Genomic DNA, 17836 nt, shown 5'->3' on the forward strand with positions numbered 1-17836 from the left:
ATCAATCATTTATATCTCATGGGAGTTCTTTCAACAATTAAACCGAAGCTTAGGCCCATTTCTACGAATGTATATACATAAGTACATCAGTCAGTCAGTCAGTCAGTCGTGGAAGTTGTTTTGGATTTATCTTGCCTCAAAGACATGAGAACAGTTTGGAGGAGAATTTATCGTGTGAATATAATAATACGGAATGCAAAATGCACGTGTACGTACTTAAACTTAACAGTAGCAAACATTATATAAGTCATGGAATGAATACTTAGATATTTTAATTGGAGAACCTCTGCATATATTAATTAAATGGATCATATTTATTATTCACACACTGTACTTAATGCGACTACTAAATTCGATGCAATTTTTTAGATATGTATGTAGTTTCAACGCTTGAATATATTTTGACACTGTACAAGTACTATGATACTACTCTGCACAAAGTTTAGCAAAATTATATTATTTGCATAAATACCTGAAAGTTAACACTACCATATTTACAATTTTAGGTAATAATGCTAACAACTTGTTCCAATTTACCAGAGCTTTACGATTACTCTCATTTTGAAATATGTACGATGTAATGTGACTTCATAATTGTAATTATTGCAAATTGCACGACTTATAAAATAGTGGACCATATTATCTCGTCCCTTCAATAGTTGAATATATATTCGATTTCATTAGACAATTTCCTCATAATTTGCTCTGGATTTAATTACAAATCCACGCCTGTTAAAACTATCTAGCTTTTCCTTGACAGGAAATGATAGACCTCAGCTCACACTGACAATGAAGGGTATGAGGTTAAGGTAACTTCCTTGTAAAATAACGTAGTCTGCTGCTGAATGAAATTGGTAATTAATGTCACAATTCAAGTGCATTATATCACTGCAGTGGCATCGTAATATAACGCAAATGCACTGTCATCGAATATTCTATGTATTTATGAAACAGATATGATAAACAAACAAATTATGACTTCTTCTTGCATCATCATATATATTCTATCTACGTAGCAGTAAACATGTAAATCTGAGGTACTTATGCATTATGCAAACGGACATATCTGAATTTCAGATTCTGAAACTCATGAGAGTTGATGAGAGGAATGCATACTAAATTTTTGAGCCAGGGTTAGATTAGTATATAATAGGGTAATACGTGCTTCTTTCTTCTCAGGTTTCCCCGTGCGATTTGCCGGGATTTAATGATTCATAATACTTGACGAGTTTTTCCGGTTATAATAATTTCTAGCATCACGAGTTTTGAACAAATTTGGGACATCAAGTGCACAAAATGCTTTACAATTTATAACCGGTAAGATATTTCAACATATAATCTTACAACATTGCATGTGATTAAAAGCAATAAAAGTGTTAAGAATGGAATTGGAATTCTACATTTATTCTAATAATTGTAAAATATATTTTATAAATATCTTCAAAATTCACACAAAAAAGCAAAGCTCAATAAATAAGGTCAAAACCTCAAACTCTTCGAATTTCCACTATACATACCACCTGTACTCCAATTACCTAATAGTTTTGGTTGTCTCATATTATGTAAGAACAACTTAGTTAGGCCTATTTATAGTTTAGAAGCAACAAATAACCACAAATCAGGGTAATAATTTGATTTTGAAACATGTTGGTATTTCAGATTATCAGACTATTGGATTGACCTGCAAATGATCCCGAGCTTTTGGATTTATAGTGATAAGTGGGAGTTCTTAGCAGTTTTTCAACATGACGACGGTTTCCAGACTTCAGGACGAACTTCGAGCCTCGAAAGAAGAATTGAGCAAAGTTGCAGATCAAATCAAACAGCTTGGATGTATAAAAAGGGCCCTTGAGAAGAAAGTAAAGGACATTAAATCAGAGTTAAATTTATTGAATGAACGCGAATCTTCTGTGACAAAATACGATCACGATGATTTTCCGTGGTATAAGGAAATGATGTCCAAACTGCGGACCATATTCAAGATAGAGGATTTCAGGTCACATCAGAAATCAGCAATTAATGCAACGATGCTTGGCGTGGATTTGCTCTTGGTGATGCCAACTGGAGGGGGAAAATCCTTATGTTTTCAATTGCCTGCTGTATTGTCGGCTGGCGTCACTGTAGTTGTTTCTCCATTAATTTCTTTAATGGTAGATCAATTGCAAGGATTGCAATTATTAGGAGTGCACACTGAAATTTTCAACGGACAATCAGACCGTCAGGATACGAAACGAATATTTGCTGCAATGTCCGACCCAAAGTCTGAGCTCAAAATGTTATATGTTACACCGGAAAAATTGGCCAAGAGCAAGCGTTTGATGTCTCAATTAGAAAAGATGTATAGGTATGAAAAACAATTCACATCTGACGTCTATGCACAATTTTTACATGTTTTTGGGAATCTTGAGATTTTTATACGTGTGGCGTACTTAGGGCTGGGAGGTTCTCAAGGCTTGTTATTGACGAAGTTCATTGTTGTTCACAATGGGGTCATGATTTCAGGTAGGTTTATATTGCTATATTTTTACTAATATGTAAACTTAATAAAGTCCTATTTTAGAGGGATATGTGCATGTGCTTACTTGCTTACTACATATATACTTTTTGTCATTTATTAGGCCAGACTACAAGTTTTTGGGAATAATGAAAACTCAATATCCGAGAACCCCTATAATCGGATTAACCGCGACGGCTACCTCAAATGTACTGGTTGACGTTCAGAAAATTTTGAACCTTGAGGGTTGTCTTGTATTGCGAGATTCGTTTTATAGGCCAAACTTGAGATATTCTGTAATTGATTCTTCGTCAAAGGAAAAAGTTGACGATATTGCAGATATCATACATTCAAAATTTCCTAACCAATCTGGGATAATTTACTGCCTCACGGTTAAGGATTGCGAGGATGTTTCAAGAAGATTAAATGATCACAACATTGTGTGCGCCACATATCATGCTCAATTGGACCCTCAAGACAGAAGTGATGTTCAAAACCGTTGGTATCAAAATGAAATAAAAATTATCGTCGCCACGATCGCTTTCGGAATGGGAATAAATAAACTGGATCTTCGGTTTGTTATCCACTACTCAATGTCAAAATCAGTTGAAAACTATTACCAAGAGACTGGAAGAGCAGGAAGAGATGGATTAGATGCAGAGTGCATTTTATTCTACAGCTTTTCCGACACATTTCACATTACTTCCATGATGATGACAGAGAGAAATGGGGCTCAAAATGTGTACAGAATGCTACAGTACACGTTGGACCAAGTGACCTGCAGGAAACAAATCGTTGCAAATCATTTTGGAGACGCCTGCGATGCAATTGAGAGTGGCTGCAACAAATGTGATAACTGTGATTTTAAGATGAATGACAAAATTCGATCTGAAGCGATACAAGTTAAAGTCACGGAGCTGATCAAGGACATTCTCAAATTGCTGAACCATGCATCATCTCTGGATATTCGAATGACGGCCCTAAAGTTAATGGACGCTTGGTTTAAAAAGGGTGCTCCAAAGTTGAGGTCCGACGATGTATCGATTCCAGAGTATGGGCGGGATATCTGCGAAAAGGTTATTGGACATTTACTTGTGGATGGGTATTTAAAAGAAGATTTCCATTTTACTCCGTACTCCACGATTAGTTACATTGTTCCTGGCTCAAAGAGTTTCTTGGATTTGAGAGACGATTTAGTGTACATGTTTTATAAAACCTCTCTCGCTCCTTTAAAAACTATCAAAAACAATGCAAAACCACACACTCTTGCTCGTAATCGTATTAATGGAATGACAAAGTCTAAGAAAAGGAAATCTAAAGAAGCAGCGACGGCATATTTGGACGATTCTTCAGATGAAGAACCTTTTCTCAATAAGAAACCACATCTGAATTCTAAGAAAAGGTCTCCACCTCGCCACATAAGTGATTCTGATGATGATTCGGAGTTTGAAGATTTCAAAAATGTTACAACAAGCAAAAAGTCGGAGAAAAGAGGGAATAGTGATGTTATAACAATTGACTGATTTTTTATCTAGTTTTATTGTATGAAGTTCAACAAGAGCAAGAAATAGAAATTATGCATATACAAAGTAGTGTATTACATACATAGGTACTATCTTTCATATGTGTAATTTTATCCCATGACATGTATTTTTTCAACATTAACAATTATCCGTTGATCTCCTCAGTATTACATTATTACACAAGTCGTCTAATCTCATGACGTCACTTTTCGTCTTCATTAGAAATAAAATTAATTTTTACAAGAAATCTATAAATCTGACATTTCTTTTCGTTCAAAAAAAATTACAAGCTCAGTTTGAGGGCAATGTGGAAACATGTCAACCGGAATAATCTGTTTTGGAAAAAAAGGAGCACCCACATACCTTTTAGAAACTGGCCTGGATAGGTCTACAAAATTTTGCATAGCCAATTTTGGATCACACGACACATAAATGAGGTGCTTAATTTTTTCACACTTTCTTAAAAGTAAAATCACCCGTTGGTGTAAACCTGATCGAGGGGGGTCAACTATTGCAACAATATTTTTAAATTGTGCTTTTCCAATGACTGCGTCAATTGTGTCTTCAGCTAATTTTTGAAATAAATCTAACTTCAGTTTTGAATTATTTTTAGGTTAAATGTGACTTTTACCTTTTCCAGCAAAAAATTGACACTTGTCAGCCAATTCATTTAGGCGTGCATTTTCCCTCGCATCTTTCACTGCAGATTCAATCATTTCGAGTCCTAAAACTTGACCACACTTTGAAGCGATTGATAGTCCGATAGTTCCAGTTCCACAGCAAACATCTAGAACGGTTGTGTCAGGGTTTGACTCGAGTAAACCACCAATAGTTGTGTAGAGTACCTACAAAATATGTTTGAAGTATTGACGACTTTAGCTTTTACGATTGTTATTTCTCGCCCTCGCAATGATTGCAAATCTATGTATTACCTCTGTCGCTGGAACGTTTATCTGAAAAAATGCTTCACTCGATATTCGAAACTTGAGCCCCAGCAAATTTTCCGTAATGTAATCATCGCCAAACAGTTTTGTAGGTACGTTCTTTTGCTGTTGACCGTGTGTTTCTGTAGTTTTCAGAAAGCAGGATGCAATTTGTGGATCATTGTTGGAAAATGTTTGAATTAAAGAATTTTTCATTTCTAAAAACTCTTCAGGCTTGAGTTCCTGCATAATACGGTAAAAAAGTATGGTGCCCATAATGTATAGTAAAAAAGTATGCATTCATTTGAGAATTTTGTATTTAAAACCTTTGCACTGATCAACAGTATTATCAGGACTTGTCCATTCGTAGAAGTCCGCACGGTTAAATTTTTCCAACACCCCTCATGATTTTCAGGATCAAACGGTTTGAGACTCGATCCTCTGATATAATCCTGAAACGCTAAGGCTACTTTCACCATATTTTTTGGCAGGTGGATTAAATGGCTGATGGGACCAATGGCCACGGACCCTGCTTTATAGCTAGAGACTCGAAATCCCACCATCTTCTCATTAGTTTGGGGATGGTATCCTATAAAACAAAATCAGAGAATTGTTGATCTTTGTAAATCGATTAATTATATGTTTAATAATTAATACCCACTACTAACCAATAGAAAATTCACATTTGTTACGGTAATTTTCCGTCACGGGAGAAGGTTTAATTTCGTCGACGGGACATATCCTTTTAGATTCCTTGTACTTATCCCGTAGCTTGAAGTTTGCTTCAATGAATTTCGACGTCATGGAACATACAATTGTATCAGTAGATGCCATTTTTCTTTGAAGCTATAATTTAGTATTTAAGTTTTAATTTTAAATGTCTGTGCATATGTATGTACATAAATGTGACCCAAACAAATTACTTGCTCAGCATATGGAACAGTGGACCATGGAATTGTCACTCGTTGTATCCTGTCCTCAATACTTTCAGCATCCTCCTGACGGAACCCACTTACTCCTTCATCGACATGTTCAAATGTTCTTTTGCGTTTTGCGACCAGAGGGTCCTCAACAGCTTTTGCAACCTATGAAATTTATAACACAATCGAATTATCGAATGATCCCACTACTATAAACATTTGTGTATGACATGACATACTAATTAATTAATTTAACCGAACTCACCCCAGCTGTTAGAAATCTATTCTTCCATTTATACCCATTTAGCACCTCCAGCGCCTTTAGCTTGTCTTCCTCTGTTTTAAAGCTTACAAACATATAACTCGCTCCAGATTTACCAGTTTTTATCTTGTGCGGATTTAAGTTCAATTTATTACTTAGCAGTTTCTTGATTTCCTGTTATTGGTTCAGAGAATAATAATTTAGTATTAGTTTACATTTCAACAAAAATATGGATATTAGAGTGCAGTGTACCTTAAACCCGAAAATCTTTGGTAGTCCCTTCACTTCGATTTTATACTTTTCCGATGAAAACTCTTCTCTGTCGAGATAGGCATATGGGTTCTTCTCCTCTTCTGGCACACCGTCACCTCCTTCTGGGGGCTTATCTGTCGTCGGGGTGTCATCCTCTTGTACCCCCACCAGACTTTCAGTTTCAGCCATTTTCAACAACTCCTCCTCCTCGTTCACCACTTTATCACCATCGGTAATCAGCCCCACTACACCGACACTCGGCGAAACATTAGCCATAAATACGTCAAACTTGTACTTGAAGTTGGGAGCTAACTATATTATTTAATTGTCGTTAGATGACTTTAACTAATATTTGATCTAATAATGTGTATTAGTTGAGATAAAATAAATACATTAGCGATAAAGTGATTTGATCAATTTCATAATGAAATTTTCATTGTCCGCATGTCGGCAAAAATCAGTGCAATGTGATCAACAAAACTTGCCACTTTGGTTTGTTCAGCCGTCTCAATCTGCCTCATCGTCTAACCCAAGCTACGATGAAGTAACAAATAGGTAAATGAAATGATACTGATTGATTGCATTGCATCCTTGTGGTGTGAATGTGATTTTTAATGCAAATTCCACGAAAGTCTATGCTCGATTTTTTTAGTAAACCGTTTCTCAGAACATCAGAAACACAATTACGATTTTATTTCATTTTAAAGTTGGTTATATGTAATTAGAATCAAAGTTTATGAAATAGGGTTAATAATTTCAACCAGTTTTTGCAAAATAATGGCCAGGTTGCCAAACGCATTTTTGGAAAAATTCGGAATAGAATGCTCCAATTTTGCATTTCCAACGGAGGCGTCCATTAACACCATAAAATTTGAAGAGTCCTGGATTCTCATATGCAGTTGCTGGATAAAATAATGACAATTTTTAAAGGACCATATTTTTAAAGATATTTGAAAATATTGAGAACATGTAATTCTTACGAGGCCCTTGAACAAGGTGATTGTTGTCGTAAACCGTGGGATCTTGCATGCCAGGCAAGTGGGTCCATAGCTGAGTGTCTTGGGTCACTGGGTTGTATCGATATCGAAAACCGTAGCCATTTACTAACCCGATCGAAGCCAAAATAACGCTGAGAATTGGCAGGACCAAAACCACTCGAATATTAGCCATCCTGGTTTAGTTACTACTTATTTGGGTCTTTTTGGATAATTTATGAATCAATTGCTTGGTAAAAGTGATCTGAGCCCTTGATGGTAGATTGACCATATTTATATCCTAAAGTATTTTTTACCCAAGCCAAAGATAATTTTATTTCTGACGACAATCTTCATGGAACAATGGCTGAGTGCTCTTACTTTACGATTCATCCGGGTTCCATAAAATAAAGCTGAAGAAGCAATTATTAAGGCGATTAGAAAAGGGGGAGAATATTGAATTTGAACTTTGAGTGATGAAGATCATTCTCATTACTGCTGGCCAGGTATTGAATGTAGATAAGTTCCAGCTCATGAATTTTTAGGCGATTTTATTATGCACTTGATCATAGGTCGGATAATTGTAGGGTCCGACACAACGCCAATTACGAAGAGATGACGCCTATTCCAATGAACAAAGGCACTGCCTCAACTGGATAAAATGGGATGTTGTAAAAGGTGGTCACAATCATGAGATTTTTTAGAAACAATGAAAGATGGTCGTTAAATCAAATTATTGGTTAAAGTAATCGATTGTATTAAACTGCAAAATTATAAGGTATGTGACACATTATAATATCAATACCAATTAGATGATGCGGTAGTTTGGGCTCGTGGCATATCATTGTCTGTGTTGGTCTCATTTGGTTTATGGGATGCGACTTCAACATCATTATGTATGGTAAAAACAGTTAAGAACCTAAATACAGTGTAATGATAATCTAGCCCGAGTCAGGAGCATAGCCGCTTTTAAAATTGTGTCAGATGACCGATGACCCAACTACTTACTATTCGTAATCGTCAGAATGCTCCCATAATTCAGCATTCAAAATTTCAGCGTTTTCGACAAAAAACCAGTATGGGTCACCCTAGCAAAAAATCTTAAAATTTACTTCTTATTTGTTAATCTAATCTACTCCTACAGTATCATGTGAAATTTATGTCTTCTACGATCATTTTCGGAAAGCGGTGAGGGTGACCCCACTGGGTCTTTCCCAATAATAATTCAAATGTCCCGAATATCAGCCTTCTTCGATCTTTTCGAATATTCTGCATCACTGACCTTTCTAACCCTGCTTCAACTGCTTGACCGATTTTTGTCATAAATTTCAAGTCGACCAGATGAGTTTAACAAGAGTTGTGGCGAGACAGACGGACATGATGGTTCCATAAGCCTTGACTCGGTTAAAAAGGATGAACAACGTGACTAACTTAATATTCAATTATAGGTTTCTTGTGGCATATAAGAATTTTTGGGTAAAATGTAGTCTAATCTTAAGAGAAAAATGTACTAACGTCACATGCTTTGCACGTCATCAGTGATTTATGTACGGATCATGTACTGGGCATATACTTATTTATTTGCAAATTTTTTGAATAAAAAAATAAGTTCGTTGGTACAAAATGTGCATGACTGCATTATTTTAGTAATTCTTGCATCTCAATCTCATACATAATGCTCATTGGAACAATTTCAATTATTTTAGATCCGCTTGCAACGAATCAATAATAATGATAATTCAAGTGAACATTGAAACGCTACACAAATTTTTCTTTGTTTTCAGAAAATTATTATAATATACCGCAATTACAGTCTTCTTTTTTAGTTTTGGCACCCCAACTAGACGACGATACAATTCTCAGGTATTTGCTGGATTGCCAACAAAGAAGTCGTAAAAAATTATTTTGGTGATATGTTAAAAGAACTTTTATTATTTTCGAATTGAAATTTTACATAGTCTGTACATAGTCAATTTAATTGATTAAATTATTTAACTATTTAACTATTTGACTAAATTATTTAATTATTCAATGTTATTATTATTAAACTATTACAATTAAAGTGTTTAATGCCCGAATATATGCAACCCACAATTGTATTAGTAAAGAAAGTGAATTTAAGATTTTAATAGCTGTCTTCATAAGCTCCATTGCTCAAATTCGTAAAATAGTTGTCTACTCTCGAATAGTGAAGAGTATAATGGGTCACTGGAATTTAAACAAAATATAAAGGATACAATATTCAATCCACACATTGATGCAAGCCCATTTTTTCATAAAGTTTAATAATAAATAACCAACCTGGAGGCACCCATAAAACAGCTCGTTGCGGTCGTGGAGCTATGCAAGTAGTTGTCCCAAATTCCTTTATAAAAGTAGCAAAAATTAAGAGTTTTGCTGCAAATTATTGCGTTCAGCGGTTTTGCCAAAATATTTATGAATGATTTTACTTACTGCTCGCTGCGGCAATTTTGTGGTGTCTAAAGCTCCTTTGAGAGTTGGAAGCTTGGGTTTTGGCAAATGTCCGGTATGGTATTCCCTCATGCCTGCGGGAAGAATACTTGCTTATCAAATTGAAACCCAATTTCAAAATTGTTAAGCGTAACAAGTATTATGCACCGGGTTTAACAATTGACTCATCTTCCTCCGCAGGATCTCTCATTGTTGCGCCGTTGATAGTTAGCAGGATTTGTTGAAAAATACCCTTGTTGTTCAATGTCGACTTATCTTGGACTAAAAGTTTTGAGACTAAAGTAACTGATTAGTATAAACTTGTTTCTTAAAAAAATCACTAGTGGAACTTAATCAAGCTTTTTTCTTGGTGTGTGATCACCACTTGCATGGCATCGCATAATGGTTTGAAATTCATTAAAATGGTCTGCGTTATACACACGACAGTACGCAAGGAATACATATGTAATGCCTTAATTTATGCTAGTAATTGAGCTTGTTTGTGCTGCAAACGAGTATAATGGCAACGCAGCAGCAATTCAACCCATTCATTATTGTGGCAGACATCCAATGAAACTCTATAAGATTCTCTTTTTAGCATAATCTTGATATGAAACGATGCGACCTACATACTTTACCAAGGAATTTGTGTATGTACAAATATGGTAGTGGTCATTTGATCGATAATAAGTTTTTGTCAACCACTCCATCCAGATTTACACTTTGAGGCGTTTGAGGTGGCATCGAGTGTCCATTCGTATTGTTGTTTTTTTATCAACCAAAGACCAATGCTAAACGTCTCGTGAATAGTTTTCCATGAGCTCCAGCCCTTTCCGCCCACTCCTCCATTTCCAAGTTTTTGGGACCTTGTTGATTATTATGATTGTACACAAGTCATCTTTTCATTATGTGCTAAAGCACAAGTAGATATTTAAACCAACCCAATAAATACTCAAGACGGGAAGAATTAAAAATATTGATGGCAAATCCCCGTTGATTGTAAACTCGACCTTGCCCAACGCCAACATTATAAACGACAACTGGGGTTGTAGTGGATGCAAATTCCACACTGAATATGACAAGCCATCTACGGGGGACGACTGACTCTTACAAAACCTGCCATGGAATAACGATTGCAAAAAATTCACTCGTCTCTCTGGATATTACATAACTCATCCTCAGTTGCCCTGTATATGGCAACATGACTGATGCATTTACGTTACGCCCTTCAATGCAATGGGTTATAATTTTGATTCTTTACTATGCTAATCCCCACGTTTTTACTTGTTTAAAGACAGTGAATTACAGAATTATGTGTACATTAACAATTGGGGTCCATCAAATATTTCCCAATTTGTTCACGGATTCTTTGCTGTGCTTGGTACATGAAAACCGAAGGATTCGGATGACTCTTCATATCCTCGCAGTGTTCAGCTTCTACATTAAAATTAAATACTAATACAGTTATCAGTATGTTGCAAAGATAATGATATGCAAATTAAGTATAGCATGGAGTATAAATCAATTTATAATTTTTTACGAGGGATTGAAATGACTGTGTTTCTTGATGTAGTTTCATTTTGTTGGTTAAATCCCAACGAGTGCCAAGGATCCCACTGGCCATTTACAAAAATTGTACATGAACCCTCAAATTTCTTCCCTTTGTAGAAGGCATTTGTAAGGTCGATTCGGGATTGTATACTTTTCCGAGTGAAGCTGGAAAGATTTCGAGTACATGGATACTTATTTACACATAACCTAATCAGGATTTCTGAACCTATCCACATAAATATTATGTATCTTGTTTAGTAGAATTATTGACAGTCTCACTTTGCATCAGGGAAAATGCTTTGACACCTTCGAATATCTATTAGCGAGTCCCACTCATCACTAAAAAGTTGAATTTCTGGATCTGCAACTTGAAAGTAGCCGAACTCATAGCAAGTTTGCCAAGTCCAAGATTTCCCATCTCGTCCACTCAAAGATTTGACAAACTCTACAATTTCATCCTCCGGATCCTCGTCGAATCTCGTCTTTTCAGCGTGTGGCGTCCTGAGAGCAGCAGACAAATCCTTTTCACTCCGCTGACACGTCTCTCGAGTTTGTCCTGTTTGCACGAGAAAATTTCCGTAGTCCTCAATCACATCTAAATTGTTTTGAAGTACAAGGGTGTGACATTTAGAAGTGCTTCTGTGGCCAGGAAAGTTGCTTCCCCATCTTGCCCCCAGATTGTGAAAGAACTGCTGGCGTTCGAAGTTCACACTAAAGTTGTACGGCCGACACTGGCTAAGAAAATGGGCGAGGATTGGGTATAGAGAACGAGCCATAAGTTATATATGAAATATGTATTTATTAAAGTTGATTATCTTAATTATTAACTGCAAGCCATCCAACAGTTCCTGAGGGGAAGCATACACAGACCAGGCTTCAGTCTCATTGCATTGCAGGTCATTGACCAAGTTATCCATGCACCGAAATGCGCCGTATATTTTCCGAAAGCAGGTTGGATCCTGCTGATAAATTACTTCAGAAACGGTTCGGAGAAACTCTGCAAAATAATTTAATTCATAGTTAACATATGTAGTAATCCTAAGACTATACTTAAGTTAACTATGGTATACCTGGAAATTCTAATTTAGCTTCAACCGGTGCTGAAGATGCCACAGCTAAGTTAACAATGTTGGGGTAATTTTGTCTCATCCATGCAGCTAAATTCCCAGGATAACTCCCACCAAATGTGACTACTTTAGCATTCTGGCGTATTTAAATAAACGTAAGATTGGTTAAAATAGGATGACACTTATGGTTTCCTTTATTTTGCGAACAAGGAAATGCTTATGAAATGGCCTCACATCCAAATTTGTTGCACCCGAATTATTATATTTTAGCCACTGGATGAACAGTGCAGCGTCCGCTAGAGCTTGCTGGCTCGTAAGAAGTGACATGCTTTCAAAGGAATTGTCTCTGAAATTCATTCCAAAGAAAGTTGACATGAATGCATTCTGCTATTGCGTAACATGAATGGATGCTTGTACAAACAGAGATGGAATAAAACTTTGACCATAAAATCGGTGCTCCAAACAGACCGCAAGGGCTCCAAAATCTTCCGCAAAGTCCAACCATTTGCCAGCATCCACATATCCTTCGGCACTCCCTTCGCCACCAAACATGAAAAAAATTGGTCCACCAGGTTTATAAGAATCTGAGTTTATCCAATACCTCTAATTTTTTAACCAACAATAATTGCAAATTTATATTAATGGCGTTTCAATTGATTTGCATATGTACCTAAATATCTATGTAAATACCTGATTCCACCTTTGAACATTTTCACCACTACACGACGAATTAAAGTGGTCTATGCATTGAGAAAACCAGGAGTGCGGTGTTCGGTCGATAGACGACGATTTGTCAGGATGCTTTACACCTTTCCTTCCTTCAGATTTCTCATCCTCTTCATTATCATTTTTCAAGAAATGCTTACCTCTGATGTATACATGCTCTGCAATTGAATTTTTATTATCAAAGTTTCCGACATGGAACTGAAATGGATTAATTCCCGAAACAATAACAAAGGAATATAATACACAAATTAAATAATACTCCTGCGTAATATTCATTTTTCAAACTTTTTTTAGTGCTAATTTTGCCGTTTCATAAGACCTAACTTCGTATGAAGGTAGAACCAAAAAAGGTAGAATTACAACAGTAATTAAGCATCTGCATAATTTAATACGTAATACAGTTAGTTTACGTGTGCCAATATAGAAAGTAATAAATCATTACAAAACAGTATAGTCAAATCAGCAAACTTGTGGTTTCAATAAAAATAATTAATTGCATGTAATCAACGTAAAAGCTCTGAAATTTAAGCTACGTCAAATTTACAATGCGGATCCTGAATATCACCGCAAGCTAATTTCAAATCCACAACTATGCAATGTTTGCATCGAGGTTGAATTTCGAAGGAAAATTGCATAAGAGTTGTTGAGCTGCCATAAAATCTCTTTATGCATATAATGGTTTAGAAAACGGAGGATAGGAATTGCTCAAAAATATAAATCAAGACAACGACTTTCGGAAGGTATTTTCATACCATGACACTTTGCGCCATGGCATAAATTGCAATCTGCCTGCCATCCTAATAAAAGCACAACCATGCAATATTTAAGGTGGACCTGTTGTGTTTATCTTCACTTTGGTGAAAGTTGGAGCGAGTGATAAAGTGAGTGAGCCAAATATAATAATAAGCTCCACCAAAAGAGTAAGTTGAAAGTATCATCGCCACATCGACGAGCGGTGAGCTTTGAGAAATCTCTCCGAATTCTGTCACAATCACCAGGAAAGCAACAGCAACGAAAGTGAATCCCACTGGGTAAACATCCATCCGCGGAAGCAAGTCAACATTACTTTCATACACTGACACTACTGCTGCAAAACTCTGCTGAAATGCTCTCCAGTTGTGGTTTCACTGCTCTTCATCCTTCCTTCTTCCATGAGTTATAAGCGTCCAATGCAGACTATTATAGACATATGTACATATTACAGATGTACACGTATACAATGTTTTGGATGGAATACGTTTTTTAGCTTCTACCACCTCACCTGAAACCAGATCAAGGAATTCGTGCAAGTGTCACGTCACGTCGTTCCACTTTCAAATTGCATTATATGTCACATTACATCTGCTGCTCATTGCCTCGCACAGGAAAGCGTAGTACGTACTTACATACGTAGGAAAGTAAAGTACATAACACTTACTTTGGGGGACACAGCACCTTCAATCACCTCAGATCTCCAGAAGGGTCAATACCTGTATTGACTAGACCCTTGGCGTCACTTGTTGTCAAAGTCAATAAATCCTAGAATCTGTTGGACCGAAGAGAATATTGGCGAAATAATTCCAGACTATCTGCATCTAGGATATATGACGTATAAGTATTTACAGAAACCTCAGTCCCACTGATTGACAAATTCGGATATTGGTGTTGGTCAAACATTATCTTGTATCACATTCATGGAAATCACTGTAAAGTACAAATGCTTCGAAGGGAAAGTCCATAATCGAAGCTATTTCACAGTCTCGACCTTTCCTGAAGTATCGCTCAACCAACACAGTCTCCAGAGAAATTGTATGAGCTAAGGTTATTCTAAAGTAGCGTGAGGTTAAGCTTTCACTAAATCTACAAACAAGTTCCACAGGAAATCAGGTTCATTACATTTACATCTTTGGGTGTGAAATGTGTATCAAAATTATAAAATTACCAGTGGTAATTTACCACTGAATGAAATTATATGAAGACCTGAGCAATAAAAGCCCCAAACTCAAAAGTCGATTTGTTGGCGTTAGTTACAATTTTTCTTTGAATATTAATTTAACTGGGTATTATTTATTATTAACATAAACATTGATAAACTATGAAATACACTTAGTTGGCTTGGCTTTGAATATTAAAAACCCCAAACTCCAAAAATGAAAATATTGAAAACCCCAAACTCAAAATAAAAATTTCCTGCTGTCGGTACTTGGTTGAGTTTAAAAATTGGCTATTTCTTGAGCATTAATTTAATCATGTCTGAGCAATTTCGAATCACAGTTAATGAATTGTGTCACATTAACGACGGGAAGAAGCGAAAGATAAACTTGGAAGACTGGCAAAATCAAAAAAATAAAATGAGCAAAGATCGAGGAGAGGAGTATGTTGGAGGACGTGGAATTGTCAAGCAAGCCAAGATTCCTCCTCCCAGGTAAAATCATTATTATTTGACTGCATAGCATTTTGTACTAGTCTTTTTTTCTTCCAAAGGTCCAAGCCTGTCCACCACGATGCTCAAAGCCCGGGTGTAGGCTCCCTTATCCACGACGCCAACAGATTTTCCAAGAATTCTGGGGAACAGGCAGTTACAACCGTCAGACGGACATCTTGGCAGGAATGATTGACGTGATCAATGTGAACCAACGAACCACCACTCATGCTCAAAGCAGGCGCCAGCACTCATACACTTATTCTTAAGCAATGACCAAGGATTGAAGGTTCCAGTGTGTGTTTCCACTTTTTTATCGACCTTTGGAATAACCCCCGATCGACTCCGCACGGTAAAAGAAAAACTAGCTTCGGGAACTGTTGACCTGGCTGATAAACGTGGGACGAATACTTTACATGAGAGAGTGGATCCAACTCATGCAGATCGGATCTTGGCGCACATCAATTCCTTCCCGAGGAGATTGGCCCATTACTCTCGAGAAGTAATTTAAATAGTACAATATTAATAATTTAGTAATTATGGAACTAATTTTACTTGCTATTAGGCCGGTAACCCGTTGCGAGAGTATCTTGACCCGACCTTGACCGTGTCAAAAATGTTCACGCTTTTCCGGATCCAAGAAGGAGAACATGTCAACCGCTTGGAGTGGCTGTATCGTCAAGTGTTTCGTGAGCAACCTCTCAAAATAGGAATTCAAAATAGAATTTAAGTACATATTATGTACTTAAATTTTTGCACCTCATGAATGAAGGAATGAATACTTAACAGTTTTAAAAATATTTTTTACTTTGTTCGTGTACTAAATTCGTTAAAATAAATTTTAAAATTAAAAATAAATACTAAATTTTTTTTGTATTTTTTACAGAAAAATAAAATTGTGGTAACAGTTTTTTTTAGAAAATAAGAATCGATAGCATCACAAATCATTTAAACTACTTTGACCTTATCTCCCCAAATATGCAGAGATCCGATGGTAAATAACACACATGAAAAATAAACTTCCTCCTCGACTTTCCCTTCATCTTCACAAATATTAAAAACAAATATGATGATGTTTCATCCGTATACATCCCACACGTGAAATCTGAGCTTATTCCATTGCACAGAGTGGAAAAAGTTAATCCTCGGAAATTGAAATGGAATCTGAGCCCAGGTGAGTGGGACACAGTGCGTTTCTTCTTTTTTTATGTATATGGACAGAGTGGAGCAGGTGAAGCGAGATAAATCAAATCCCTCTGGAATTGTCCATTACGTTGCATTAACATCACTTCCTTTGAGATCAAAAGGCGTAAAAGGAAACTGGAAAAACAGTAGCAGCATAAACTTGACAAATAAAAATAAAGCTTCATTTCATCTTCTGAAGGACTCGTGTACTTATTCAAATCAAATAAATGTTTGGAGATGGTTACAAAATCTCATATTTAAATACGTGTCGATTAATGGTGCAAATCAGAACTAAATGTCAACCCACCGGCGTATGCAAATATTATTCAGCACACACGGTGTGTGGGTGTGACGAAACAAAGTGAAATCAAGTGGGTTGAACCATTCCGTTTTTAATGTGCGGCATACTTTCTTCACATAATCACATCACGATGTGATATCATGCTGTTGCGATAGACGTCGTAGTACGTGCTTTGCCTGATCCGTTCTTTTAAAACCCAGACAAGCTTTTAAGGAAAATTGTATTTTCAGCACCGGGTTTTTAAAGCTGACTAGTGGGCAAATGTACAATCTGGACGTCTGACATATTCTAGACATACGTTACGTGAAAGTATTTACGTATCTATGAAATGTAGACTTTGGAGATATATCCGTCAGGAGTAAAAATGATAGTTCCTTCAAAGCCCAAAGATGAAACTTTAGCAAATGTTTGGATGCCACAAAACGAAGGTGTTTGTGATGATGTGATGACGGATCTCATGCGAATATGTGATAAATACGAGAGTGGGAGATGAGATTCCAGATTGCAGCAAGATGGATGGAATGTTGGTGTTCATATAATAAAATGGCGATAAAACTTCCCTTAGCGAACTCATCACTCTTTTACACTTTTTCATCTCTTTGTTCTCCCAAAATTTCTCTTTTGTTCTTGCACATCAACCATCATCGCAACCTCGCTAGAACACCCAGCCAAAGTCCCAAATGGTTTCACTTATCAGCCAACCAACCTGCTCCCCGTTTGCATGGTCGGTATTAAACTAAAGTGACGCAAAGTGAGAGGAAAACGTCAATTCCTCATCCGCGTGCGTCCCCGTTAACATGCCATCA

The 17836-nt window shown here is 36.5% G+C and overlaps 4 protein-coding genes and 1 long non-coding RNA gene across 7 annotated transcripts; 2 read left to right on the forward strand and 3 right to left on the reverse strand.

Annotated features, from left to right (window-relative positions):
- Positions 1 to 1187: 1187 nt before the first annotated feature.
- On the forward strand, positions 1188 to 4264 carry LOC110851930 (ATP-dependent DNA helicase Q1). 2 transcript variants are annotated; one of them, XM_022099873.2, is made up of 4 exons: positions 1188 to 1317; positions 1660 to 2344; positions 2434 to 2502; positions 2619 to 4264. In XM_022099873.2, the coding sequence occupies exons 2-4, from the start codon at positions 1746 to 1748 to the stop codon at positions 4015 to 4017; spliced, it is 2067 nt and encodes a 688-aa protein (XP_021955565.1). In that variant the 5' UTR covers positions 1188 to 1317; positions 1660 to 1745; the 3' UTR covers positions 4018 to 4264. The 2 variants fall into 2 exon arrangements, with proteins under 2 accessions (XP_021955565.1, XP_035709645.1); XM_035853752.1 differs by lacking the exon at positions 1188 to 1317 and adding an exon at positions 1425 to 1562.
- On the reverse strand, positions 4015 to 6851 carry LOC110851931 (tRNA (uracil-5-)-methyltransferase homolog A). Its single transcript, XM_022099875.2, has 8 exons — positions 6375 to 6851; positions 6126 to 6296; positions 5864 to 6025; positions 5609 to 5786; positions 5267 to 5529; positions 4950 to 5183; positions 4649 to 4862; positions 4015 to 4585 (listed from the first exon to the last, which is right to left on the reverse strand). The coding sequence occupies exons 1-8, from the start codon at positions 6648 to 6650 to the stop codon at positions 4266 to 4268; spliced, it is 1818 nt and encodes a 605-aa protein (XP_021955567.1). The 5' UTR covers positions 6651 to 6851; the 3' UTR covers positions 4015 to 4265.
- A 166-nt stretch (positions 6852 to 7017) lies between these two features.
- Positions 7018 to 7730, reverse strand: LOC110852588. The gene is made up of 2 exons (XM_022100690.2): positions 7355 to 7730; positions 7018 to 7276 (listed from the first exon to the last, which is right to left on the reverse strand). Exons 1-2 carry the CDS (start codon positions 7542 to 7544, stop codon positions 7131 to 7133), a joined length of 336 nt encoding a protein of 111 aa, XP_021956382.1. The 5' UTR covers positions 7545 to 7730; the 3' UTR covers positions 7018 to 7130.
- Positions 7731 to 9864: 2134 nt separating this feature from the next.
- LOC118436272 (putative serine protease K12H4.7) lies at positions 9865 to 13486 on the reverse strand. Of its 2 annotated transcripts, XM_035853986.1 has the most exons (9): positions 13108 to 13486; positions 12839 to 13020; positions 12652 to 12763; positions 12421 to 12553; positions 12179 to 12347; positions 11630 to 12085; positions 11340 to 11515; positions 9968 to 11236; positions 9865 to 9894 (listed from the first exon to the last, which is right to left on the reverse strand). In XM_035853986.1, the coding sequence occupies exons 1-8, from the start codon at positions 13417 to 13419 to the stop codon at positions 11121 to 11123; spliced, it is 1656 nt and encodes a 551-aa protein (XP_035709879.1). In that variant the 5' UTR covers positions 13420 to 13486; the 3' UTR covers positions 9865 to 9894; positions 9968 to 11120. The 2 variants fall into 2 exon arrangements, with proteins under 2 accessions (XP_035709879.1, XP_035709880.1); XM_035853987.1 differs by lacking the exon at positions 13108 to 13486 and having other exon boundaries at positions 12861 to 12988.
- On the forward strand, positions 13448 to 16338 carry LOC118436273. Its single transcript, XR_004835321.1, has 3 exons — positions 13448 to 15547; positions 15607 to 16046; positions 16110 to 16338. It is a non-coding gene; the product is annotated as an uncharacterized LOC118436273 (long non-coding RNA).
- Positions 16339 to 17836: the final 1498 nt, after the last annotated feature.

Source organism: Folsomia candida, unplaced genomic scaffold (genome assembly GCF_002217175.1).
Source record: "Folsomia candida strain VU population unplaced genomic scaffold, ASM221717v1 Fcan01_Sc007, whole genome shotgun sequence".
NCBI lineage: Eukaryota > Metazoa > Arthropoda > Collembola > Entomobryomorpha > Isotomidae > Folsomia > Folsomia candida.

Coding starts and splice junctions, on each gene's coding strand:
- LOC110851930 (XM_022099873.2), top strand. CDS start 1,746: ATGACGACGGTTTCCAGACTTCAGGACGAACTTCGAGCCTCGAAAGAA. Junction 2,345..2,433: donor CAATTAGAAAAGATGTATAG/GTATGAAAAACA, acceptor TGGCGTACTTAG/GGCTGGGAGGTTCTCAAGGC. Junction 2,503..2,618: donor CAATGGGGTCATGATTTCAG/GTAGGTTTATAT, acceptor GTCATTTATTAG/GCCAGACTACAAGTTTTTGG.
- LOC110851931 (XM_022099875.2), bottom strand. CDS start 6,650: ATGGCTAATGTTTCGCCGAGTGTCGGTGTAGTGGGGCTGATTACCGAT. Junction 6,297..6,374: donor CAAAGATTTTCGGGTTTAAG/GTACACTGCACT, acceptor AACCAATAACAG/GAAATCAAGAAACTGCTAAG. Junction 5,184..5,266: donor TACTGTTGATCAGTGCAAAG/GTTTTAAATACA, acceptor CGTATTATGCAG/GAACTCAAGCCTGAAGAGTT.
- LOC110852588 (XM_022100690.2), bottom strand. CDS start 7,544: ATGGCTAATATTCGAGTGGTTTTGGTCCTGCCAATTCTCAGCGTTATT. Junction 7,277..7,354: donor TCACCTTGTTCAAGGGCCTC/GTAAGAATTACA, acceptor TATTTTATCCAG/CAACTGCATATGAGAATCCA.
- LOC118436272 (XM_035853986.1), bottom strand. CDS start 13,419: ATGAATATTACGCAGGAGTATTATTTAATTTGTGTATTATATTCCTTT. Junction 12,764..12,838: donor CAAAGTTTTATTCCATCTCT/GTTTGTACAAGC, acceptor AATGAATTTCAG/AGACAATTCCTTTGAAAGCA. Junction 12,554..12,651: donor CGGGTGCAACAAATTTGGAT/GTGAGGCCATTT, acceptor TAAATACGCCAG/AATGCTAAAGTAGTCACATT.